General features: G+C 43.8%; 1 protein-coding gene across 7 annotated transcripts in view; it reads left to right on the forward strand.

The window, feature by feature from the left end:
- LOC129817750 (active breakpoint cluster region-related protein-like) overlaps window positions 1-20,394 on the forward strand; it is a 218,147-nt gene that overhangs the window by 149,328 nt on the left and 48,425 nt on the right. For all 7 annotated transcript variants that reach the window (XM_055873278.1, XM_055873287.1, XM_055873322.1 and 4 more), the window contains 2 exons: window positions 5,653-5,750; window positions 5,925-6,056. In XM_055873278.1, coding sequence (XP_055729253.1) covers window positions 5,653-5,750; window positions 5,925-6,056 — 230 coding nt within the window. The remainder of the gene's footprint in view (window positions 1-5,652; window positions 5,751-5,924; window positions 6,057-20,394) is intronic.

The following is a 20,394-nucleotide window of genomic DNA, read 5'->3' on the forward strand; positions in this document are numbered from 1 at the left end:
AACCTGGTTCAACAGTATGATCGAGTATAGTTGACTTGGAGTGTGTGGAGTATGGTTGGGGGAGTGGAGTTAAATCACAGAGCGAGTTGGTAGATGTTCCATCTATCCGGGGTCTTGTGGAGTTTGGATGACATTTCCCCTAATATATCTCACCACCAGTCATGCTGGCCACACCCCTCCAGACCACTGTTAATCAGGGAGATGTCATCTGCCCCCGTCCCATTATAAAGTACACAATTATGTGTGCATCCCAAATGGCACCTTATTCCCTATGTAGAGCACTACTTGTCAAAAGTAGTACACTACACTGAGTGTGCAAAACATTAGAAACACCTGCTCTTCCCATGACTGATCCCTTCTTGATGTGACCTGTTAATTCCACTTAAATGAGTGTAGATGAAGGGGAGGAGACAGGTTAAAGAAGGATTGGTGAAGCTGTTCCACTCCCTTTATATAGGGAATAGGATGCTGTTTGGAACACAAGTCTAATAGAGATGTCTTAGTTTGTTTGGGGAATTCCTTTGAGAAGGGACATTACAGAGACTGTAGAGTGGACCGTATGTGGATCTGATATTTCATGTGTTTAGTTTTATTGTCGGCTTCCCCGGTCTCTGTCCTTCAATTTTGTGTTGCTCTGATTCTATCTTTCGAGCGTATTGTGTGTACAAGCCGTATGTCAACCATTTGCTCCCTTGCATAAAAGTGTGTGCCTGTGTGTTGGTTATTCTGTATGTGTTGTGTGTGTGTGTGTGTGTGTGTATTTGCTTGTGTACTTGTATACAGTACTATACTATGTATAGCTCGTAACACTACAGCACACGGTGCCTCCAGTCCTTCCTATTGGACACTGGAGTTAGGGGATATACACCCCCTCTCCAGGTTTTTTTTTAGAAACTGCATTATGTACAAACATGTCCTATTAAAACGATCTTATCAACACTGCCACCCGTAGTTTATTTCAATAGGAAGCAGAGATACATTTCAGCTCAGGGCAACGTTTCAAAAGTGGGTCAGAGGAAGTAGCTAAGAGTCTACTGGTCCCCCCAAAATACAATTGAAAAAAAACACAAGGGGAAAACATTGACCGAGAATAGAGGTGTTTAAGCATTGGAGTCAACATGGGAACGCTTTCGACACCTTGTAGAGTCCATGCCCTGACGAATTGAGGCTGTTCTGAGGGCAAAAGTCGGTGCAACTCAATAATAGGAAGGTGTTCCTAATGTTTTGTACGCTCAGTGTATGTCATGTTTTGAACTTTATGTAGGGGAGAGATTTCTCATCTCTGCCTCTCTATGCATAATGTAATCCAGCCCTCCCTGCATCCTTTACTCATGCAACGGTTAGTGTTATCATCCCGGATCCAATTAAAAATAATTTGATAAGACAATTTCCTTCTTCATAATGTTCCTTCCTTGGAATTCCACTTTTTTCCAATAAGTTCTAAATAAAGCAGTAGATTCATCATGTTACAGTCAGGAGCTGTGTTTGGGAGACAGGCACGCACACACACCACACACACACACCACACACACACACCACACACACACACACACACACACACACACACACACACACACCATAAAGCAGACAAACCCTCCTCCCTGTCTCTAGGTCGTGTTGTTCTTTCAGACCCAGTTTAGATGGTTGCTATAAGACTTCAGAATGAGTGTTTTAGTCTCAGGTTTTGCTGACCACTGTTTCACCTACAAATGAACACACATCTGCAGGCTAGGATTAGGAAGAGGTCACACACACAAACAAAGAGAAGGGATCAACTTCCAGGTCGTCTGGACAGAATCAGGATGGTATCCATTAACCTGTGTGTGTGTGTGTGTGTGTGTGTGTGTGTGTGTGTGTGTGTGTGTGTGTGTGTGTGTGTGTGTGTGTGTGTGTGACTGGTAAGACTCCTCAATGACCACCAGATTCATGAGGGCAGGAAGAGGCCTCCCAATAAAATGACAGCCCTCAGGGCTTATTCAACCAATCACCACCAGCCACCAGCTCTCATTTTCATCGTGTCACATTTCTGAAGGTCCCTTTGGCAACACTACTAGCACACATTAAAACAAGGCTAAATATGTTCTTTCTGGCCCTGTTTTTAGTTGTAGGATTTCAGGTCCAGGCCTATAAACCTAGTTCAGATTTGAAGGGAAAATAAACTTTGAAAAGTAGCCCAGGAGTATGATGTATGAATGTTTCCCTTAGTGGTGTTGGGTTTACACTAAGTCTGAACAGTCATAACTTTCAGAAAGGTGCTTGGGACAGAGGTGTAAATCTGACACAGCAGGGAGTTGTGCTTCCGATATATATTTTTTCTCTTAACGAAGCCAAATGCTATTTCTGTGAGCATTAACAGTGATAAACTACCCTGTCTAACTCTCTGTGAACTCACTTCAGTGCAGCAGCACACTAGGCCTATGTCCAATTATGTACAGTACTATTTATTTCCCAGTAGTCTTGAATTTCTCATACTTTGATGCATCCCAAATTACACCCTATTCCCTACTTTTGACCAGGACCCATAGAGCTCTGGTCAAATGTAGTGCTCTATACAGGGAATAGGGTTCCATTTGGGACTAAGATTTTGAATTTAACTGATACAGACAGTAGTTAGTGTGTTCCTCCTCAGCCATCGGTTGTCTGGTCACTCTGATAGTCACCCACGTAGCGGATGTGTCTAATTACTAAAGCGTGACTCCATTTTGAAAATACCCCCCAAATGATCAGTTACACCCCTCCCGTGCCGTTCCTCTCCAGTCTGGATCCTTCTGCTTTCTTCTGCTTGAGTCACATCAAGTCTCAAGTCAAGAGGTTCGAGTCAATTCCAAGTTGTGCATTCTAAGAGCAAGTCGAGTTGAGTCACAAGTTCTCAATTTAAATCTCAAGTCAAGTAAAAACAAAATCTATACTCGCAACGACTTGATCAGCTACAAATATTTGTCTATTTATCGAGGCTACAGGACAGCCCTTTTATTTTGTCTACAACATGTTTTTATTAGCCTATGGAATTGTAAAATATGGACCTTCTAGCATGAAATCAGCAGAAGGCAAGGCAGGTTGACGTGCTCAGTGTAGATTTATTTACGGGTCTCAGTGATCCAATGGTGAAAGCTCCATATCATACAAAATATACAAGTCGATTAACCAAATATACATGGGCAATAGCCCAAAAGAAATAGCCTCTGTATCAGGCTTAACCTGTCCTATCTGAACAGACACTGGTAGCGGGCAAGACTGTACAGCTTCCCCTTGAGAAACCAAATTGAATCTATCAAACAAGAACTCAAACTGGTAGCCCTACATAATATAAACACTTGGCCCGAGACCATACCTTTACCCAATTGGCAATTACAACCATATTCCACATATATTGTTATATTGATTGATCTTAATCAGACGTAATGATATTTCAACCATGCATACATGGAACAATCATTTTATCTTATTCAGCGACTCCAAAGCGTGGAGCGCAGGCCACGTAGCCTATTTCTATCACACGGAGTATATTACGCACAACAAAAATGACAGCGATAAAGGACACAGACACACGGATCTCCGACATAGACCAGGAAATATGAACAAAGGAAACTTTACATTTAATGAAATAAACAGAACTTCTACCTCATGAGTCTTTTGAACGTTCATGTGCGCTATAAACATCACGCCCACTCATAGCAGGGTAAGAAATGGTTGGCTGTGAAAGGAAAATGTATCGTAGTAGGCCTATCAAATATGAAACAGAAATGTCTACGTGTTGCAATTAACAGTAAGGTAATGGAATGATTAATCGCTAGCAGTTATTGCATTATTAGATGGAATATAGATTTACCTCCCGATTGGCGCAGCAAGGCACTGCATTGCAGTGCTAGAGGGGTCACTACAGACCCTGGTTCGTAACCAGGTTGTGTCACAACCGGCCGTGATCTGGAGTCCAATAGGGCGGCGCACAATTGGCCCAGGGTCGTCCGGGTTAGGGGTTTGACCGGGGTAGGCCGTCATTGTGAATAAGAATTTGTTCTTAACTGACTTGCCTAGTTAAATAAAGGTTACACTAAAAATACATCATAGCGCCTATGAATTTAAACATGTGAAAGCAACAGCAAAACATTTCAACAATTTATTTTATTTTAACTCCACTGGTGGGAGTTTGAAGAGTGCAAGTGAAGAGCAGTGCCTATGGTGCTTCTTCGCCACAGTAGTATTTGATTTTAACAACAAATTCCAAATGCAGGCTTCATAATTAAATTATAAATATCAAGCAATTGTTACATACCAAAAGACCAGTTGGCCTATGCTAGTAATTATTGCCCCATTTCCGGTGACATTGCAAAGTAAACAGTTAATATTCTTGATCACCAAACACTTTTTGGAGCTGCATATTTATATATTATGGCAAGCCTCACTCCCTAAATTTTGACATTTGCGCATTTTATAGCTGTACAGCAAATCAACATTCTGTTCGCAAGCTCACCCAACCTGTGTTGATCAGTGTACAATCAGAGTGCGCGTTTCACTAGCCAATCTGTTGCATTATTTTTTTGTAAGGGCGATTCTGCGGCTACTGTCTTTGTCTGCGTGTAGATTAATCCACGTAGTGTCTGTGCCACAAAATGAGTGACAAAACATTACAAAACCTGGCCAGATAATTTCAAGTCATATATCTCGAGTCAAAGTCGAGTACCGAGTCTTGAGGCTCCAAGTCGAGTCTCAAGTCATCAAATTTGTGACTCGAGTCCACAAGTCTGCCTAACCTAATCCAGATTTTGATATGTCTATGAGCTAAACCCAGACAGACATGGGTCATGCTATTGTTTTCATATTGCTACGCCATGTGTGACTATGTACTACAGTGTAAACACTGTCTCTAGTTCTGTGCTTGGTGATGTGACTGTGTGTTCAGGGGTCAGGGTGGGTAACCATCCATCATGCTGTCAGAGAGCAGTCGAGACCCCAGGGACTAGCGGGGCTGGAGAGAGAGGCCTCTGGCTTGGTCTCTTAGACCAGTGCAGGGGAGACATTGTAATGGATATCTGGATAAATGGCCTATGGAGACTAGTGCATTAGCATAAACATGAGTACATTAGCCTAGCTGATGCCCTGCTGAGCTGAGGGGAATACCTGGCCCTGAAGACTTGTTGTGTGTGTGTGTGTGTGTGTGTGTGTGTGTGTGTGTGTGTGCCTTTATTCATTCTATCAGTAATACAGGCCTCTACCATTAGGTGGTAAGGGCTTGAGAAGTTATACAGGCCTCTACCATTAGGTGGTAAGGGCTTGAGAAGTAATACAGGCCTCTACCATTAGGTGGTAAGGGCTTGAGAAGTAATACAGGCCTCTACCATTAGGTGGTAAGGGCTTGAGAAGTAATACAGGCCTCTACCATTAGGTGGTAAGGGCTTGAGAAGTAATACAGGCCTCTACCATTAGGTGGTAAGGGCTTGAGAAGTAATACAGGCCTCTACCATTAGGTGGTAAGGGCTTGAGAAACTAATTGTCAGTGACCATTGATACAGACATGATCTAGCTCTACACAATTGTGGTATGATCATATTAAAATGTCTATCCATTTACTGTCAGTCTTGCTATTATTGTGTTATAAGCGCTGATTATTTTAGATTCACTCATTGTGATTTCTGACTCCTGTGTCCTGTTCAGATCTGTACTGTACCCTGGAGGTTGACTCCTACGGCTACTTTGTCAGCAAGGCCAAGACCCGCGTCTTCAGAGACACCACTGAACCACAGTGGAACGAGGTGAGAGACCAACACTCGTCAGAGCTCCAATGTTCAGATGGTATTTCAGTCGGTTAGTCATGCTGTCAACAGGGCGTTGAACTCAATATCCAATACTCCATCATTCGGTCTGTTATTTGGACCGATAGGAAATTGAACCCTATTCTCATGTCCTTCCTGTCTGTTGTCCAATAGGAATTTGAGATCGAGCTGGAAGGTTCTCAGTGCCTGCGGATCCTATGCTACGAGAAATGCTACGACAAGACCAAGCTCAACAAGGATGACAATGAGATCGTGGACATCATCATGGGCAAGGGCCAGGTGCAGGTAAGGAGAGAGGGACAACCCTCACCTCATGAATTCAAACTCGCTGTAAAATTAATCCATAAGCATGTATGGACTTGTTTGCTCTTATGGACCCTCACAGAAACATACAGTACCAGAAGCCATGGAGCAATGCATTCAGCTCAGACTTTTCCCCAACATGTGACTCACTCTTAATGTTGTCTGGTCTCTTGTGTGCAATAGTTGGGTTTTGTTGTGGTGGACTACTTTGACGTGGGTCGGTTGGTTTAACTGTCTGAGAAAGAGGGACAGCGAGAGAGTGAGTATTAGAGACTGAGTACGTGGGAGGTTTTCCCCCTTCCTTGTGGGAAAATACACTCTTAAAAAATCCCTCGCTCTCAGAATGTCCTTTGACTGTAACATGTTTGGGAAGGTTGTGCATTGCTATCTGTGGTTAGTTATTAAGACTTGTCTCAGTAGTCTCTTCCCACAACTGCTGTACCACCATGACTCTGACAAGGGAGAATTAGAGACCACTATTTGTAGATTTCCCAGAGACTCCTTGTTCTTGCATCAGGTCAAGTAGGGCTTGACTCTTCTCATTTTGTCTGTAGCTGCGTAGTGTAGTTATGACTTTCCACTGTCATCTTAATGATAGTTAATTCTCCTCTTCAGGCCTGTTTAAGTTATCCCAGCGTCCGCCATCTTTGATTTTCCTCCTAAATCTGGGTCAACTTTGAGGATTATTAAAGGAGTATTAGTAAAGAATGCACAGTACTGTATTGTTGCTTATTTCTCTAGTGGTGCAATCGTAGTGTAGCTAGAGGTGAGCTTGGAGCAAGTTTGACTCTTTAGTTCCTTAACCTGGTTTTTCTGAGTAAATCTTTTTCACTACTCCCACACAGAAATCAGTATCAACTATTCACTGGTGTTGTTGGTGGTTGTTACAGAACAGCTTTTTCAGGTAGAAACAAGCTCACTGCCTGGTCGTCATGGGAATACCGAGCTCTCTCAAACGGAAGAGTCTGGAAAGTGGGGCAAACTAGAAATACTGAGTGAAAAATTATTCCTTTTAAGACAAGTCACAGCTAAAGCGTTCTTCTCCAAAAGATTCAACTAGTGTTGTGTGGAGAATATACTTAGACGGTATATTAGATGTGTATTATATAAATAACAAACTATTAGCCTAGATTGTTCATAATCTTCTTACATTACTTATCTTACACTCCAGCATCTCTTTAGTTCTTTGAAGTGTGTCTGTTTTCTGTCCTTGACTGACGTGTCAATGCTTCTCTTCCTCTTCAAGTATAGCGAAGAATCTCACTCCACGATGCCCTCTCATCGGCAGTCCAATTTGGAGAGAGTTAGTTTTTATAGAGCTGTTTAAATGGTTGCCTGTTTCTATTTCCCTGACTACGTGCAGAAAAGCTGTTTGGACTGAGCAGGTTTTATTTGCCTCTAGTGAACCAGAGAGCATGTCTGGCCTGTCTAAGTGAATGGTCCTCTGTGCGTACTAACTCTGCCTAGTAACTGAGGAATGTCCACGTTCTCTCGCTATGCTATGCATTCTGAGATGTCAGGTACTTGAGTTATGGTGATGTCATCATAGCCCATATGTGTCATCCATTTTGTCCCAGCATGTGGTATACCCCTCTTCCTCCCCTGACAGCCTCTAAGGCAGTAGTTCTCAAACCGCTCCTCGGGGACCCCCAGACATTTCACAATTTTGTTGTAGCCCTGAACTCATCTTATTCACCTATTCGAAGGCTGATGATTAGTTGACAAGTTGAATCAGGTGTGCTAGCTCTTGAGTAGATCAAATACATGGAACGGCTGGGGGTCTCCGAGGAGAGGTTTGAGAACCACTGCTCTAAGGGTCTCTGAAGTATGATCAATTATGATTGCTTGTAACGCTTTCTGGGAACATGCAGTTTACACTACTTCAGTGTTTCCCAACTCCATTCCTCCAGTACCCCCAACAGTACAAATGTATATTGTAGCCCTGGACATGCACACCTGATTCAACTTGTCAACTAATCATCAAGCCCTTGATGAACTGAATCAAGTATGTTTGTCCGGGGATACAACAGAAATGTGTGCTGTTGGGGGTACTGGATGCCTGGAGTTGGGAAACACTGGACTACTCAATACAGTAAACACTACTACTACTCCTACAACATAGACTTGTACAGTAGAGTACAAACAATAATGATATTACTACCAGTAATGATTTGTTCTATTTCTGTCTATTTTAATTTCCTGGTCTGATCTATAAATGAGGATTAGTCAAATTGAGAAAAAAGCCTAATTAAAGCACCTCCTGATCTTTGGCCAGGCACCTTTTTGAAACATATTATATTCCACTGTAATTCCACTGTAATCCTTGTAATGGGTTCATGAGGTTTCTCGTTTTCCTGCAGAGAAAGAGTGAATGAGTGAGCCTGTTACCTCTGATTGAACTGATTAGGAGTGGAACACTAGACTTTGGAGGATGTGTAGGATAAGTGTGTGTGTTGGTACTGAGGCACTGAGCTACAGACCTGCCTCATAACAACTTCATGGCTAAGATGTACTGTACCCTCTACTCACTCATAGGGGTACAACAGCCTGACAGAGAGGCACACTGTCTTCTGGGATAACACACTGCCACCTAGCCAACAACAGCCACGTTGTCAAAAAATGAACAAATAAATAAATATATTATTCACCACATGTTGCTTGCTGTTGGAAAAAGTAGTGAGAGAAGAGAATGGCATGTTCAGTCCCAGGCTGAGAGATGGTGTGATTGGTGATGAGTGTTGCTGGGGGAGAGGAGAGTTTCACTCTGCAGTGAGAGAGGCAGCCAATTACTTATCACTGTAAGAGAGGCTTGAGCTGAAAAGGAAACTCTCAAAAGAGAGAACTTATCAGTATTTCTTTGCTTGCATCAGTGCTATTGGCTGAGCGTGGGAGACCATGTCCCTGATATGAATGTGACTGCTGCTATGTGTAATAGTGCTGGTTAAGGGATAGGGACACTGTAGAATGAGAGAGAGAGTCTCTATAGCAAGGACCAAAAGATGTTCAGAAAACACTGTGAGGAGCTAAAATGGAGTATAGGGGACATTAAAGTAAAGGGACATGCAGTACTAGTCAAAAGTTTGGAAACCTACTCATTCAAGGGTCTACATTGTAGAATAATAGTGAAGACATCAAAACTATGAAATAGCACATATGGAATCATGTAGTAACCAAAAAAGTGTTAAACAAAACATATATTTTAATTATTCAAAGTAGCCACCCTTTGCCATGATGACAGCTTTGCACACTTTTGGCATTCTCTCAACCAGCTTCATGAGGTAGTCACCTGAAATGCATTTCAATGAACAGGTGTGCCTTGGTAAAAGTTAATTTGTGGAATTTCTTTCCTCATTATTGCATTTGAGCCAATCAGTTGTGTCGTGACAAGGTAGGGGTGGTATACAGAAGATAGCCCTATTTGGTAAAAGATCAAGTCCATATTATAGCAAGAACAGCTCAAATAAGGACAGAGAAACGACAGTCCAACATTACTTTTAGACATGAAGGTCAGTCAATCCGGAAAATTTCAAGAACTTTGAAGTTGCAAAAACCATCAAGCACTATGATGAAATTGGCTCTCATGAGGACCGCCACAGGAAAGGAAGACCCAGAGTTACCTCTGCTGCAGAGGATAAGTTCATTCGACTTAACTGCTCCTCAGTTTACAGCCGAAATAAGTGCTTCACATAGTTCAAGTAACAGACACATCTCAACATCAACTGTTGAGAGGAGACTGGGTGAATCAGGCCTTCGTGGTCGAATTGCTGCAAAGAAACCACAACTAAAGGACACCAATAAGAAGAAGAGACTTGCTTGGGCATAGAAACACGAGAAATTAACATTAGACCGTGGAAATCTGTCCTTTGGTCTGATGAGCCCAAATTAGAGATTTTTGGTTCCAAAAATCTGCGTTGTGAAACGCAGAGTAGGTGAACAAATGATCTCCGCATGTGTGGTTCCCACCGTGAAGCATGGAGGAGGAGGTGTGATGGTGTTGGGGTGCTTTGCTGGTGACACTGTGATTTATTTATAATTCAAGGCACACTTAACCAGCATGGCTAACACAGCATTCTGCAGTGAAATGCCATCCCATCTGGTTTGCACTTAGTCCTACTATCATTTGTTTTTCAACAGGACAATGACCCAAAACACACCTCCAGGCTGTGTAAGGGCTATTTGACCAAGAAGGAGAGTGATTGAGTGCTGCATCAGATGACCTGGCCTCCACAATCACCTAAACCCAATTGAGATGGTTTGGGATGAGTTGGACTGCAGAGTGAAGGAAAAGCAGCCAACAAGTGCTGAGCATATGTGGAAACTCCTGTTGGAAAAGCATTCCTCATGAGGCTGGTTGAGAGAATGCCAAGAGTGTGCAAAGCTGTCATCAAGACAAAGGGTGGCTACTTTGAAAAATCTAAAATAGATTTTGATTTGTTTAATTATTTTTTGTTTTTTACATGATTCCATATGTGTTATTTCATATTTATGATGTCTTCGCTATTATTCTACAATTTTGAAAATAGTTAAAATAAAGAAAAACCCTTGAATGGATCAGTGTGACCAAACTTTTGACTGGTACTAAAGATGTTTGAGAGACTTGACTGTAGTTTACATGCTAACACTTAAGTGGATGAAGTCCTTCTCTGTGCACACAGTACCTTGCGGCTGAGACATTTTCTTTGAGCTCTTCTGTTTTCGTTTCTCGTCAAGCAACTCTGAAAAGAGCCAAAATGTTTTGCTTTCCTCTCTGGAGACCTAACTGATTTATTTAACAAGACTCCAGAATACAAAAAGCCCTTAAATGGACATATCATGCAGCAACATTGCTCTTTATATTTCCTGCTACTGTTCATTTTCTTCACTGATGAGAAAGTTGAGATACTGTACAGTAAGCTATGTCCTGTAAGGAGATTTCAATATCGACAGTATCCGTCAGAGGACATTTTGTTTGTGTGAAGGTAAACATTAAGAGGATGATATATGCGAGACTTTCCTTAGATGTCTTTATAGGCTGAGTTCCATTCTCTGTTTTTGCACAATTAGGCTAGTGCTGTATCAGTATGTATTTGAAATGTGCAGTATGATACAGTATTAGTATACTATTTTGAAACTATTAGATATAAATGCCACTGAAGAATAGTGCAGTGTCTGTCCCACCCAGACTGCCTTAAGTTCGGATCTATCAGCCTTATTTCCATGGATACAGGGGACCCTGTGGTGCATAGTGAGGTCAAACTGGTGTGTGCATGCGTGCGTTCGTCCCTGAGGGTCAGACACACACACACACACACACACACACACACACACACACACACACACACACACACACACACACACACACACACACACACACACACACACACACCCCTGCAGTGCTGCTCTGATCTGTTTTTGCCTGACTGAGTCCCAGCCGGCAGGCAGCAATTAATTTCCACATACACAGCTCTGACCCCCAAGGAGATGACCCCTGACCTCTAGGGGTCAAAGCCCTAATCCTCCTTTAAATAACATGTTAGAAGCTATTTCCCACCTGTCTGTCTTTCATCTCACACAGTGAACATTCATCTCTCTAGCTGGTCCTTTTTGGATGAGGGATGTGTCTGAAATGGCAGCCTATTATAGTGCACTACTTTTGACTAAGGCCCACATAGGGAATATGTATATATAGGGAATAAGGGGTAATTTCAGCCCCAGACAAAGTTGCAAGGAGGACATTGGCTGTCCTCAAATGCCTTGGTGTTGAAGCGAGAGCTCGGCGTGACTAATTGACTGACTTTCCAAGCTTTCCATTTCAGCCTTTTTGCATTTCAGAAATGGCTCTTTTGTGACCTTTAGGTGCCCGTGATTACTAAGAGTATGTTCTCTCTAAAAGGGACTGATTACACAACGCTTGAGATGACAGCCTCGACCAGTGCTTCTTTCTGTACAGCGGAAATGCATCCGTCTAAGCAGCTAAAGCCACACACTCCCTCTCCTCCTGGGCTCAAGCCCGGCCTTTCTCATTTCTCTCGCTCTCTTATCTGGAGGAGAGAGTGTTGTCTTTCATACACCCACTGCTCACACAGCTGTCCGTCTGAATGGGTTGGCTCCAGCACAGAGGAGACGGACTGGAGAAGATTGAGGAGATACTGATGGTATGACTCTGATATTGATACTGATTTTTATTTTTTTATTTTACCTTTATTTAACTAGGCAAGTCAGTTAAGAACAAATTCTTATTTTCAATGACGGCCTAGGGACAGTGGGTTAACTGCCTTGTTCAGGGGCAGAATGACAGATTTTTACCTTGTCACCTTGGGGATTCGATCTGCTAAACCTTTCGGTTACTAGTCCAACACTAACCACTAGGCTACCTGCCTCCCCATGATCTTCTCCTTCTGTTAGGCAACACATCTCTCCAGAAGCTTCATAAGAGCTCCCAGGAGTGAGACCACACTCTGAATTCCACTGTACTGAAATGGCCTGCACTTGGCAAGTATCCACATTGTGTTTCCCTCCGTGGTGGATTCTGGTAGTTGATAGTTGAGCTGCTTGGTTTAGCCCGGTCAGTCCATAGAAATAGGATGACTACCATAGAAATGCATACATTTCATTATATTCGTAGCGTCAACTGTTGATGTCCCAGTGTGGTTTCTAATCTCATCTCTATAATCCTTCTCCCATGGCTAGGGGACAACATCACCTTAACTCCTCTGACCCAACCTACACCCACCCAGGAGCCACTCTCCTCCTCATCTCTCCACTCCTCCTTCTCTCCCTCAACTCCTCTGACCCAACCTACACCCACCCAGGAGCCACTCTCCTCCTCATCTCTCCACTCCTCCTTCTCTCCCTCAACTCCTCTAACCCAACCTACACCCACCCAGGAGCCACTCTCCTCCTCATCTCTCCACTCCTCCTTCTCTCCCTCAACTCCTCTAACCCAACCTACACCCACCCAGGAGCCACTCTCCTCCTCATCTCTCCACTCTTCCTTCTCTCCCTCAACCTCTCTGACCAAACCTACCCCTACGTGAGCCCCTCTCCTCTATCCTCCCCCTCTCCTTCACTCCTTCTCTCTCCTCTACCCCTCTTTCCTCCACTCCTCTATACCGCCCACTGGTCTGTAGCGGGGGTCCTTTTGATTCTTTCCTATTGCAGGGTGAGTGTCCATGTCACAGACCTCTCTCTCTTCTCCCTCTTATTGTACCTGTATAATCTGTAAACTGAGCTACTTGGACCGTTTCCCAGAGATAATGGGAGACAGAGTTCAGGAGTTGGAGAAGAAGTGTGTGTGTGTGTGTGTGTGTGTGTGTGTGTGTGTGTGTGTGTGTGTGTGGAGGGAGGCACACAGCTCTTTGTTCCTGGCAGCCCTTACCATCAGGGCACAGCAGAACAGCACATTACAGTAACAGAACATTGTTTACAGCCGCTCTGCTCTGCAGTAATGCAATCTCCTACAGTACTCTCTAACAGAGCCAGAGTCCTCTCCTCAGACTCGAGGTAAAACATAAAACACCCCATTAAAGTAGATATGTTGGTCACATTTTTGGGGGGTTTATTGGTAGAAGTCAGGCGGTAGGTAGCCTAGTGATTAAGACCTTTGGGCCAGTAACTGAAAGGTCGCCGATTCGAATCCCCAAGCCGACTACAGTAGGGGAAAAATCTGTCTGTGCCCTTGACCAAGACACTTAACCCTAATTGGTCCTGTAAGCTCTGGATAAGAGCATCTAGTAAAAGACAAACATTTAAAAGTTTCTTCAGCACAAAAAAACACTATCTGGTTTGCGGTCTATAGATCTGGTTCGCGGTCTATAGATCTGGTTCGCGGTCTATAGATCTGGTTCGCGGTCTATAGATCTGGTTCGCGGTCTATAGATCTGGGTCGCGGTCTATAGATCTGGGTCGCGGTCTATAGATCTGGGTCGCGGTCTATAGATCTGGGTCGCGGTCTATAGATCTGGGTCGCGGTCTATAGATCTGGGTCGCGGTCTATAGATCTGGGTCGCGGTCTATAGATCTGGGTCGCGGTCTATAGATCTGGGTCGCGGTCTATAGATCTGGGTCGCGGTCTATAGATCTGGGTCGCGGTCTACAGATCTGGGTCGCGGTCTACAGATCTGGGTCGCGGTCTACAGATCTGGTTTGCGGTCTATAGATCTGGTTTGCGGTCTACAGATCTGGTTCGCTGTCTACAGATCTGGTTCGCGGTCTACAGATCTGGTTCGCGGTCTACAGATCTGGTTCGCGGTCTACAGATCTGGTTCGCGGTCTATAGATCTGGTTCGCGGTCTACAGATCTGGTTCGCGGTCTATAGATCTGGTTCGCGGTCTACAGATCTGGTTCGCGGTCTATAGATCCAAGCAGACTTGAGGCTCTAAAATGTAAACATCAAGTGCCAGGATGCAGGAGCCTGATGATGTCTTCGAAACAACATATGGAGTTAATATTCATCTTAGTTTCTTTGTTTGCACCCAGGCAGAACGTGTGTATATGTATGTGTGTTCCTGTGTGTGTCAACGTAATATGAATGAATGTATCTAATAGGCCTGCTCATCCATCATGCTCTGGCTCCAATCATGGTGTAATCTGTCATGTCCGCGCCGATACACACCCCCACTCCGGGGCCATACACGTACATACGTACATACGTACATACATACATACATACACACACACACACACACACACACACACACACACACACACACACACACACACACACACACACACACACACACACACACACACACACACACACACACACACACACACACACACACACACACACACACACACACACACACACACACACACACACACACACACACACACACACACACACACACACACACACACACACACACACAGACAGACAGACAGAGCGGTGTCTGTGAGTGATGGGCCACGAGGGTGTGTCCTGAGACTGCTAGAGCAAAAACACACACACATACATTAATGGGGGGAAAATACACCATCCATGTAAATGATATAAATGACTCCAGCCTGCCATATGCCCTTCTGTTTATTACCCCCTGTGTGGTGAGTGTGTATCGTATGTTTCCATGCTTTGAAAAAGGAAAGGTTTTATTACATACAGTTGGCGCTATTCAATGACCAACAACATCCAAAGGGCAGTATTTTGGCTCACTAAGGAATGCTCAATGGAATGGAATCTTATTCCAGCCTTTAAAAGGTTAACAATTTAACCCTCAATAATTTGCCCCCTCAGCATAATGGTACAGTATCTCTGGCATGATGGGTAATGGGGATCATCATTCATATAGTCTCAATGTGTTCCTCATGTAGCTAGCATCTGGTGCCCTTTATTGATGGTGGGCAATTAGGGCTCTCCCCCATCTCTTTCATTTGACAGGTTAGTTTTCTTCCCCCATTTCCTAACAAAGAACCCTCAAAGAACCCTTTTCCCTCAACTTTCCCCACAACTCACTTTGACAGCCTTTGTTATACCACAACAATTAACTAGGTTTGGTAAAGGAAGAATCAGCTCATGTAAGACAGAAGAATCCCTTTCTTTTGTTTGAGATGAGAATAAATGAACGAATGATCTGCCACATATAGTTTGCATAAAAGTAATTCTGAAGACAACCCAGAGGGTCTGACTGGATCATCCATTATATTTATACTGCTGCCTGATTCTATGTCTCTGATGTGGCGGCTGGGGACAGAAGACAACGTGGATTATTACATTTATTACTACAGCATTTGGCCATATTCGATATCTTTGGAAAAAGACCAGAGTGGGTTCTAGTCCTCTGTAGTGGGGTGTGTAGTGTGTCAGTGTGATCCTGTATGTACTGTAAGTTAAAGGGACAGTTCACCTAAATTACAAAATGACACATTGGTTTCCTTACCCTGTAAGCAGTCTATGGACAAGGTATGACCACAGTCTGTGCTTTGGTTTAGTTTCCCTGGCACTGATTCCACATGCTAACATATTTGTATTTGTAAGACAAATTCATGGGACCGATATATGCCCTCCTAGGACCACCCATGGCTGCGCCCCTGCCCAGTCCTTTGAAATCCAGAGATTAGGGCCTAATGAATTTATTTAAATTGACTGATTTCCTTATATGAACTGTAACTCAGCAAAATATTTGAAAATGTTTAATGTTGCGTTTTATATTTTTGTTCGGTATAGAAACTTTCGTAAGATTTGGACATGATGCACGAAAAATGCAAATGTCGGTCAAATGACTGAATGGGATTTGTGGCACAAGTTTCTAAAACGTAAGCATGTGGAAACGGTGCAGTGAAACTAAATCAAAGCATGGATCTTTGTCATACCTTGTTATGGACAAGTCATAAATATAATGTATACTGAACAAAAATATAAATACCATACAACCTTTTCAAAGATTTTGCTGAGTTACAGTTAATATAAGGAAATCAGTCAATTGAAATTCATTAGACTGCTTACAGGGTAAGGAAACCAATGTAATTTGTAAACTAACCCTTTAACTGCCTCTTGCTATGATAGACATATTGTGCAATGGCATACAATTACTCTGACAGGACGGTGTATTATCAGCCAGATAGAGAGACATATGGGGGGAGTTGGCTGTGGTGTCTAAACCTATCAGACACACTGTACTGCTCTGGTGATGGACTAGGCAGTGTGGGTAATTGGATGTTATTAAAGTTACATAATTAGTTCAAGTGATTAACAGTAGATGTAAACGCTCCCCTGGACATGCATATGTAACCCAGCCGTTTAGAGCGAGGGAGAGAGAGAGTGGACAACTGAGACCCAGATGGTGGCCAATTACAGGTTGTGAATTAAGAGGAGAACAAAAGAGGAGAACCCAGCCAGAGAACAGGATCCCCCCCAGAGAGATGCTATGATGAAACCCAGTCCATAGATATACAATATAATACTGTTCTGTTTAACTTTGTGGTCCACTCACATTCAGACTGTAATTGTTACAAAAGATCTGGGATGTAACACAATGCTGCTGTTCCTTCTTGGATTACAGCTGAAGCCTGGCTTTAACTAGTGGTAATAAACATGCTTTTGACTATTCTGTGGCTCACGAGAATGTGAGAGGCTTTGGATGGATGGTGGATCCCAATGCAAAAACGCTTTGGAACCACTGACATACACTGTAATGAACGAGCCTTGGAGTGAAAGAGCTGTATTGTCTTCAGAACTAGAGTCCCCTAAGACTAGTGTTCTCCTGTTTTCCTACAGCACAGTAGAGATTATTGAGGACAAGGACTTCTGAGGCTTCCAGAAGTTTCCTATTAGAACTGTGATTTTTGTAATGCTTATCTCTGAGAGATGAGAGACCACCCTGATTTATCTCCAGCTGTGAAATATACCATGTATTGTGGAATAAATAGGCTAGAGAGTAGAGGGAGGGAATCAACGGCACAGAGAACAAAGCAGTAGAAGAATTGTCGTTGGCAGTGCAATGAGCAGTGTCATAACTCATAAACAGCACTGAGGCACCCCCCCCTTACTCCCAGAGTGTGTGCCCCCTACTCCCACTCCAATCTCCATCAAATAACAACCATCTCTTTCAGAGACGTACACACACCTATAATGGAATCTGAAGCCTGAGCCAGCAGTGAAGGCCAAGGTGAAGTTGAGGGGAGTGTGTGTGTGTGTGTGCCTCCGGTTGTGTGCTATTAGGGAACTATTCTATTAAGTTAAATTAATTTAATTAAAAACAAGTAAATAAAAACAATATGGGGATGAGGTAGGTAGATTGGATGGGCTATTTACAGATGGGCTATGTACAGTTGCAGCGATCGGTAAGCTGCTCAGATAGCTGATGCTTAAATTTAGTGAGGGAGATATAAGTCTCCAACTTCAGCGATATTTGCAATTCGTTCCAGTCATTGGCAGCAGAGAACTGGACGGAAAGGCGGCCAAAGGAGGTGTTGGCTTTGGGGATGACCAATGAGATATCCCTGCTGGATCGTGTGCTACGGGTGGGTGTTATGGTGACCAGTGAGCTGAGATAAGGCGGAGCTTTACCTAGCAAAGACTTGTAGATGACCTGAAGCAAGTGGGTCTGGCGACGAATATGTAGCAAGGGCCAACCAGCGAGAGCATACAGGTTGCAGTGGTGGGTGGTATATGGGGCTTTGGTGACAAAAAGGATGGCACTGTGATATATTGCATCCAATTTCTGAGTAGAGTGTTGGAGGCTATTTTGTAAATGACATCGCTGAAGTCGAGGATCGGTAGGATAGTCAGTTTTACGAGGGTATGTTTGGCAGCGTGAGTGAAGGAGGCTTTGTTGTGAAATAGGAAGCCAATTCTAGATTTAATTTTGGATTGGAGATGTTTTAATATGAGTCTGGAAGGAGAGTTTACAGTCTAGCCAGACACCTAGGTATTTGTATTTGAAGTTGTCCACATATTCAAAGTCAGAACTGTCCAGTGTAGTGATGCTAGTCGGGCAGGCGGTTGCGGGCAGCGATCAGTTGAAAAGCATGCATTGAGTTTTACTAGTGTTTAAGAGCAGTTGGAGGCCACGGAAGGAGTGTTGTATGGCATTGAAGCTCGTTTGGAGGTTAGTTAACACAGTGTCCAAAGAAGTGCCAGATGTATACAGAATGGTGTCGTCTGCGTAGAGGTGGATCAGGGAATCACCCGCAGCAAGAGCGTCATCGTTGATATTTACAGAGAAAAGAGTCAACCCGAGAATTGAACCCTGTGGTACCCCCATAGAGACTGCCAGAAGTCCAGACAACAGGCCCTCCGATTTGACACACTGAACTCTACCTGAGAAGTAGTTGGTGAACCAGGCGAGGCAGTCATTTGAGAAACCAAGGCTATTGAGTCTGCCGATAAGAATACGGTGATTGACAGAGTCGAAAGCCTTGGCCAGGTTGATGAAGACGACTGCACAGTACTGTCTTTTATCGATGGCAGTTATGATATCGATTAGTCCCTTGAGCGTGGCTGAGGTACATCCATGACCAGCTCGGAAACTGGATTGCACAGCGGAGAAGGTACGGTGGGATTCGAAATGGTAAGTGATCTGTTTGTTAACTTGGCTTTCGAAGACTTTAGAAAGGCAGGGCAGGATAGATATAGGTCTCTAACAGTTTTGGTCTAGTGTCACCCCCTTTGAAGAGAGGGATGACTACGGCAGCTTTCAAATCTGTAGGGATCTCGGGACAATACGAAAGAGAGGTTGAACAGACTGGTAATAGGGTTTGCAACAATGGCGGCGGAAATTTTTTAGAAAGAGAGGGTCCAGATTGTATAGCCCAGCTGATTTGTACTGGTCCAGGTTTTGCAGGTCTTTCCGAACATCTGCTGCTATTACCAGGAAACACACATGGGTTCCAGGGACAGTGAATTCCTGAGATGGTTCTTTCTTTCAGGAGCCACAGCCTGGGGCCAGAGTATTCTCCTTTCTCTTCTCTCTCGCTCTTTGGATTTATTGATAGCAGATATTAGAAAAACTACTTCACCCCCCTATCCCTGAAGTTATTTAATGCATGGCTCTGCTCTGCCAGCTAATGCACTGTATTGCTGATTGATTACGATTTCAAACGACCAGGTTGACTCCGTAAATGCATGTGTTGCGTGTATGAACCAGGGCAACCCAAAAGCCCCCTTCGCCTCCCTCTCTTTCTCCTTAGTCAAGAGTGACAGGGAAAACACTGTGTGGCAGTTGTTAGCTTAGCTCCCCTGGCCTGGAATGTGGTAACCAGAGAGAGAAGTATTTACTAATGTTCCTGTAAATGATGGAGTGTTAACCACCATGGCCCTCTTCCCCAGGGGAGATCATGGTTCACTGTTACTGTGGGGAGAAGTGTCCTAGGGGGACAGAAACCAAATGGATGGTAGAAGGATAGTAAACTCACTTTTCTTGTTTTTACTACCCTCATGCCATCTCTTCCCCTTAGAAGTGTTCTCTCGTTGCACCTCCTTTCTCTTCCCCCCCTCTTCTTCTCTCTCACTCTCCCTCTGCCTTTCATTGCACACCCCTCTCTCTTTCTCCCTATTTCTCTCTTTCTCCCCATTTCTCTCTTTCTCCCCCTCTCTCTCTCTTTCTCTAGGCAGACTGAGGGATAGTCGAGTACACAGGAATCCCCCAGGCCTCTCTCTGCCAACCATCCTATATTCTGTTAATCAGATTTCACGAGCAGCAGGGCCAAATCTCCCCCAATGAAATTGCAATTTTTTCCACCTTTGTCCTGCAAGCACCCCCTGAACCACTTTCACCCTCCCTGGCTCTCCCTCCCTCCTTTTCTTTCGCTCTCTCTCTCTTACCCCATGCTGTTGTTGGCAGCCCTCTCGCCCATATTTTAGCAATGGGCCCCAGCAGAAATACGCAGTGTCCTAGTGCAGCC

This window comes from Salvelinus fontinalis, chromosome 2, assembly GCF_029448725.1.
Source record: "Salvelinus fontinalis isolate EN_2023a chromosome 2, ASM2944872v1, whole genome shotgun sequence".
Taxonomy (NCBI): domain Eukaryota; kingdom Metazoa; phylum Chordata; class Actinopteri; order Salmoniformes; family Salmonidae; genus Salvelinus; species Salvelinus fontinalis.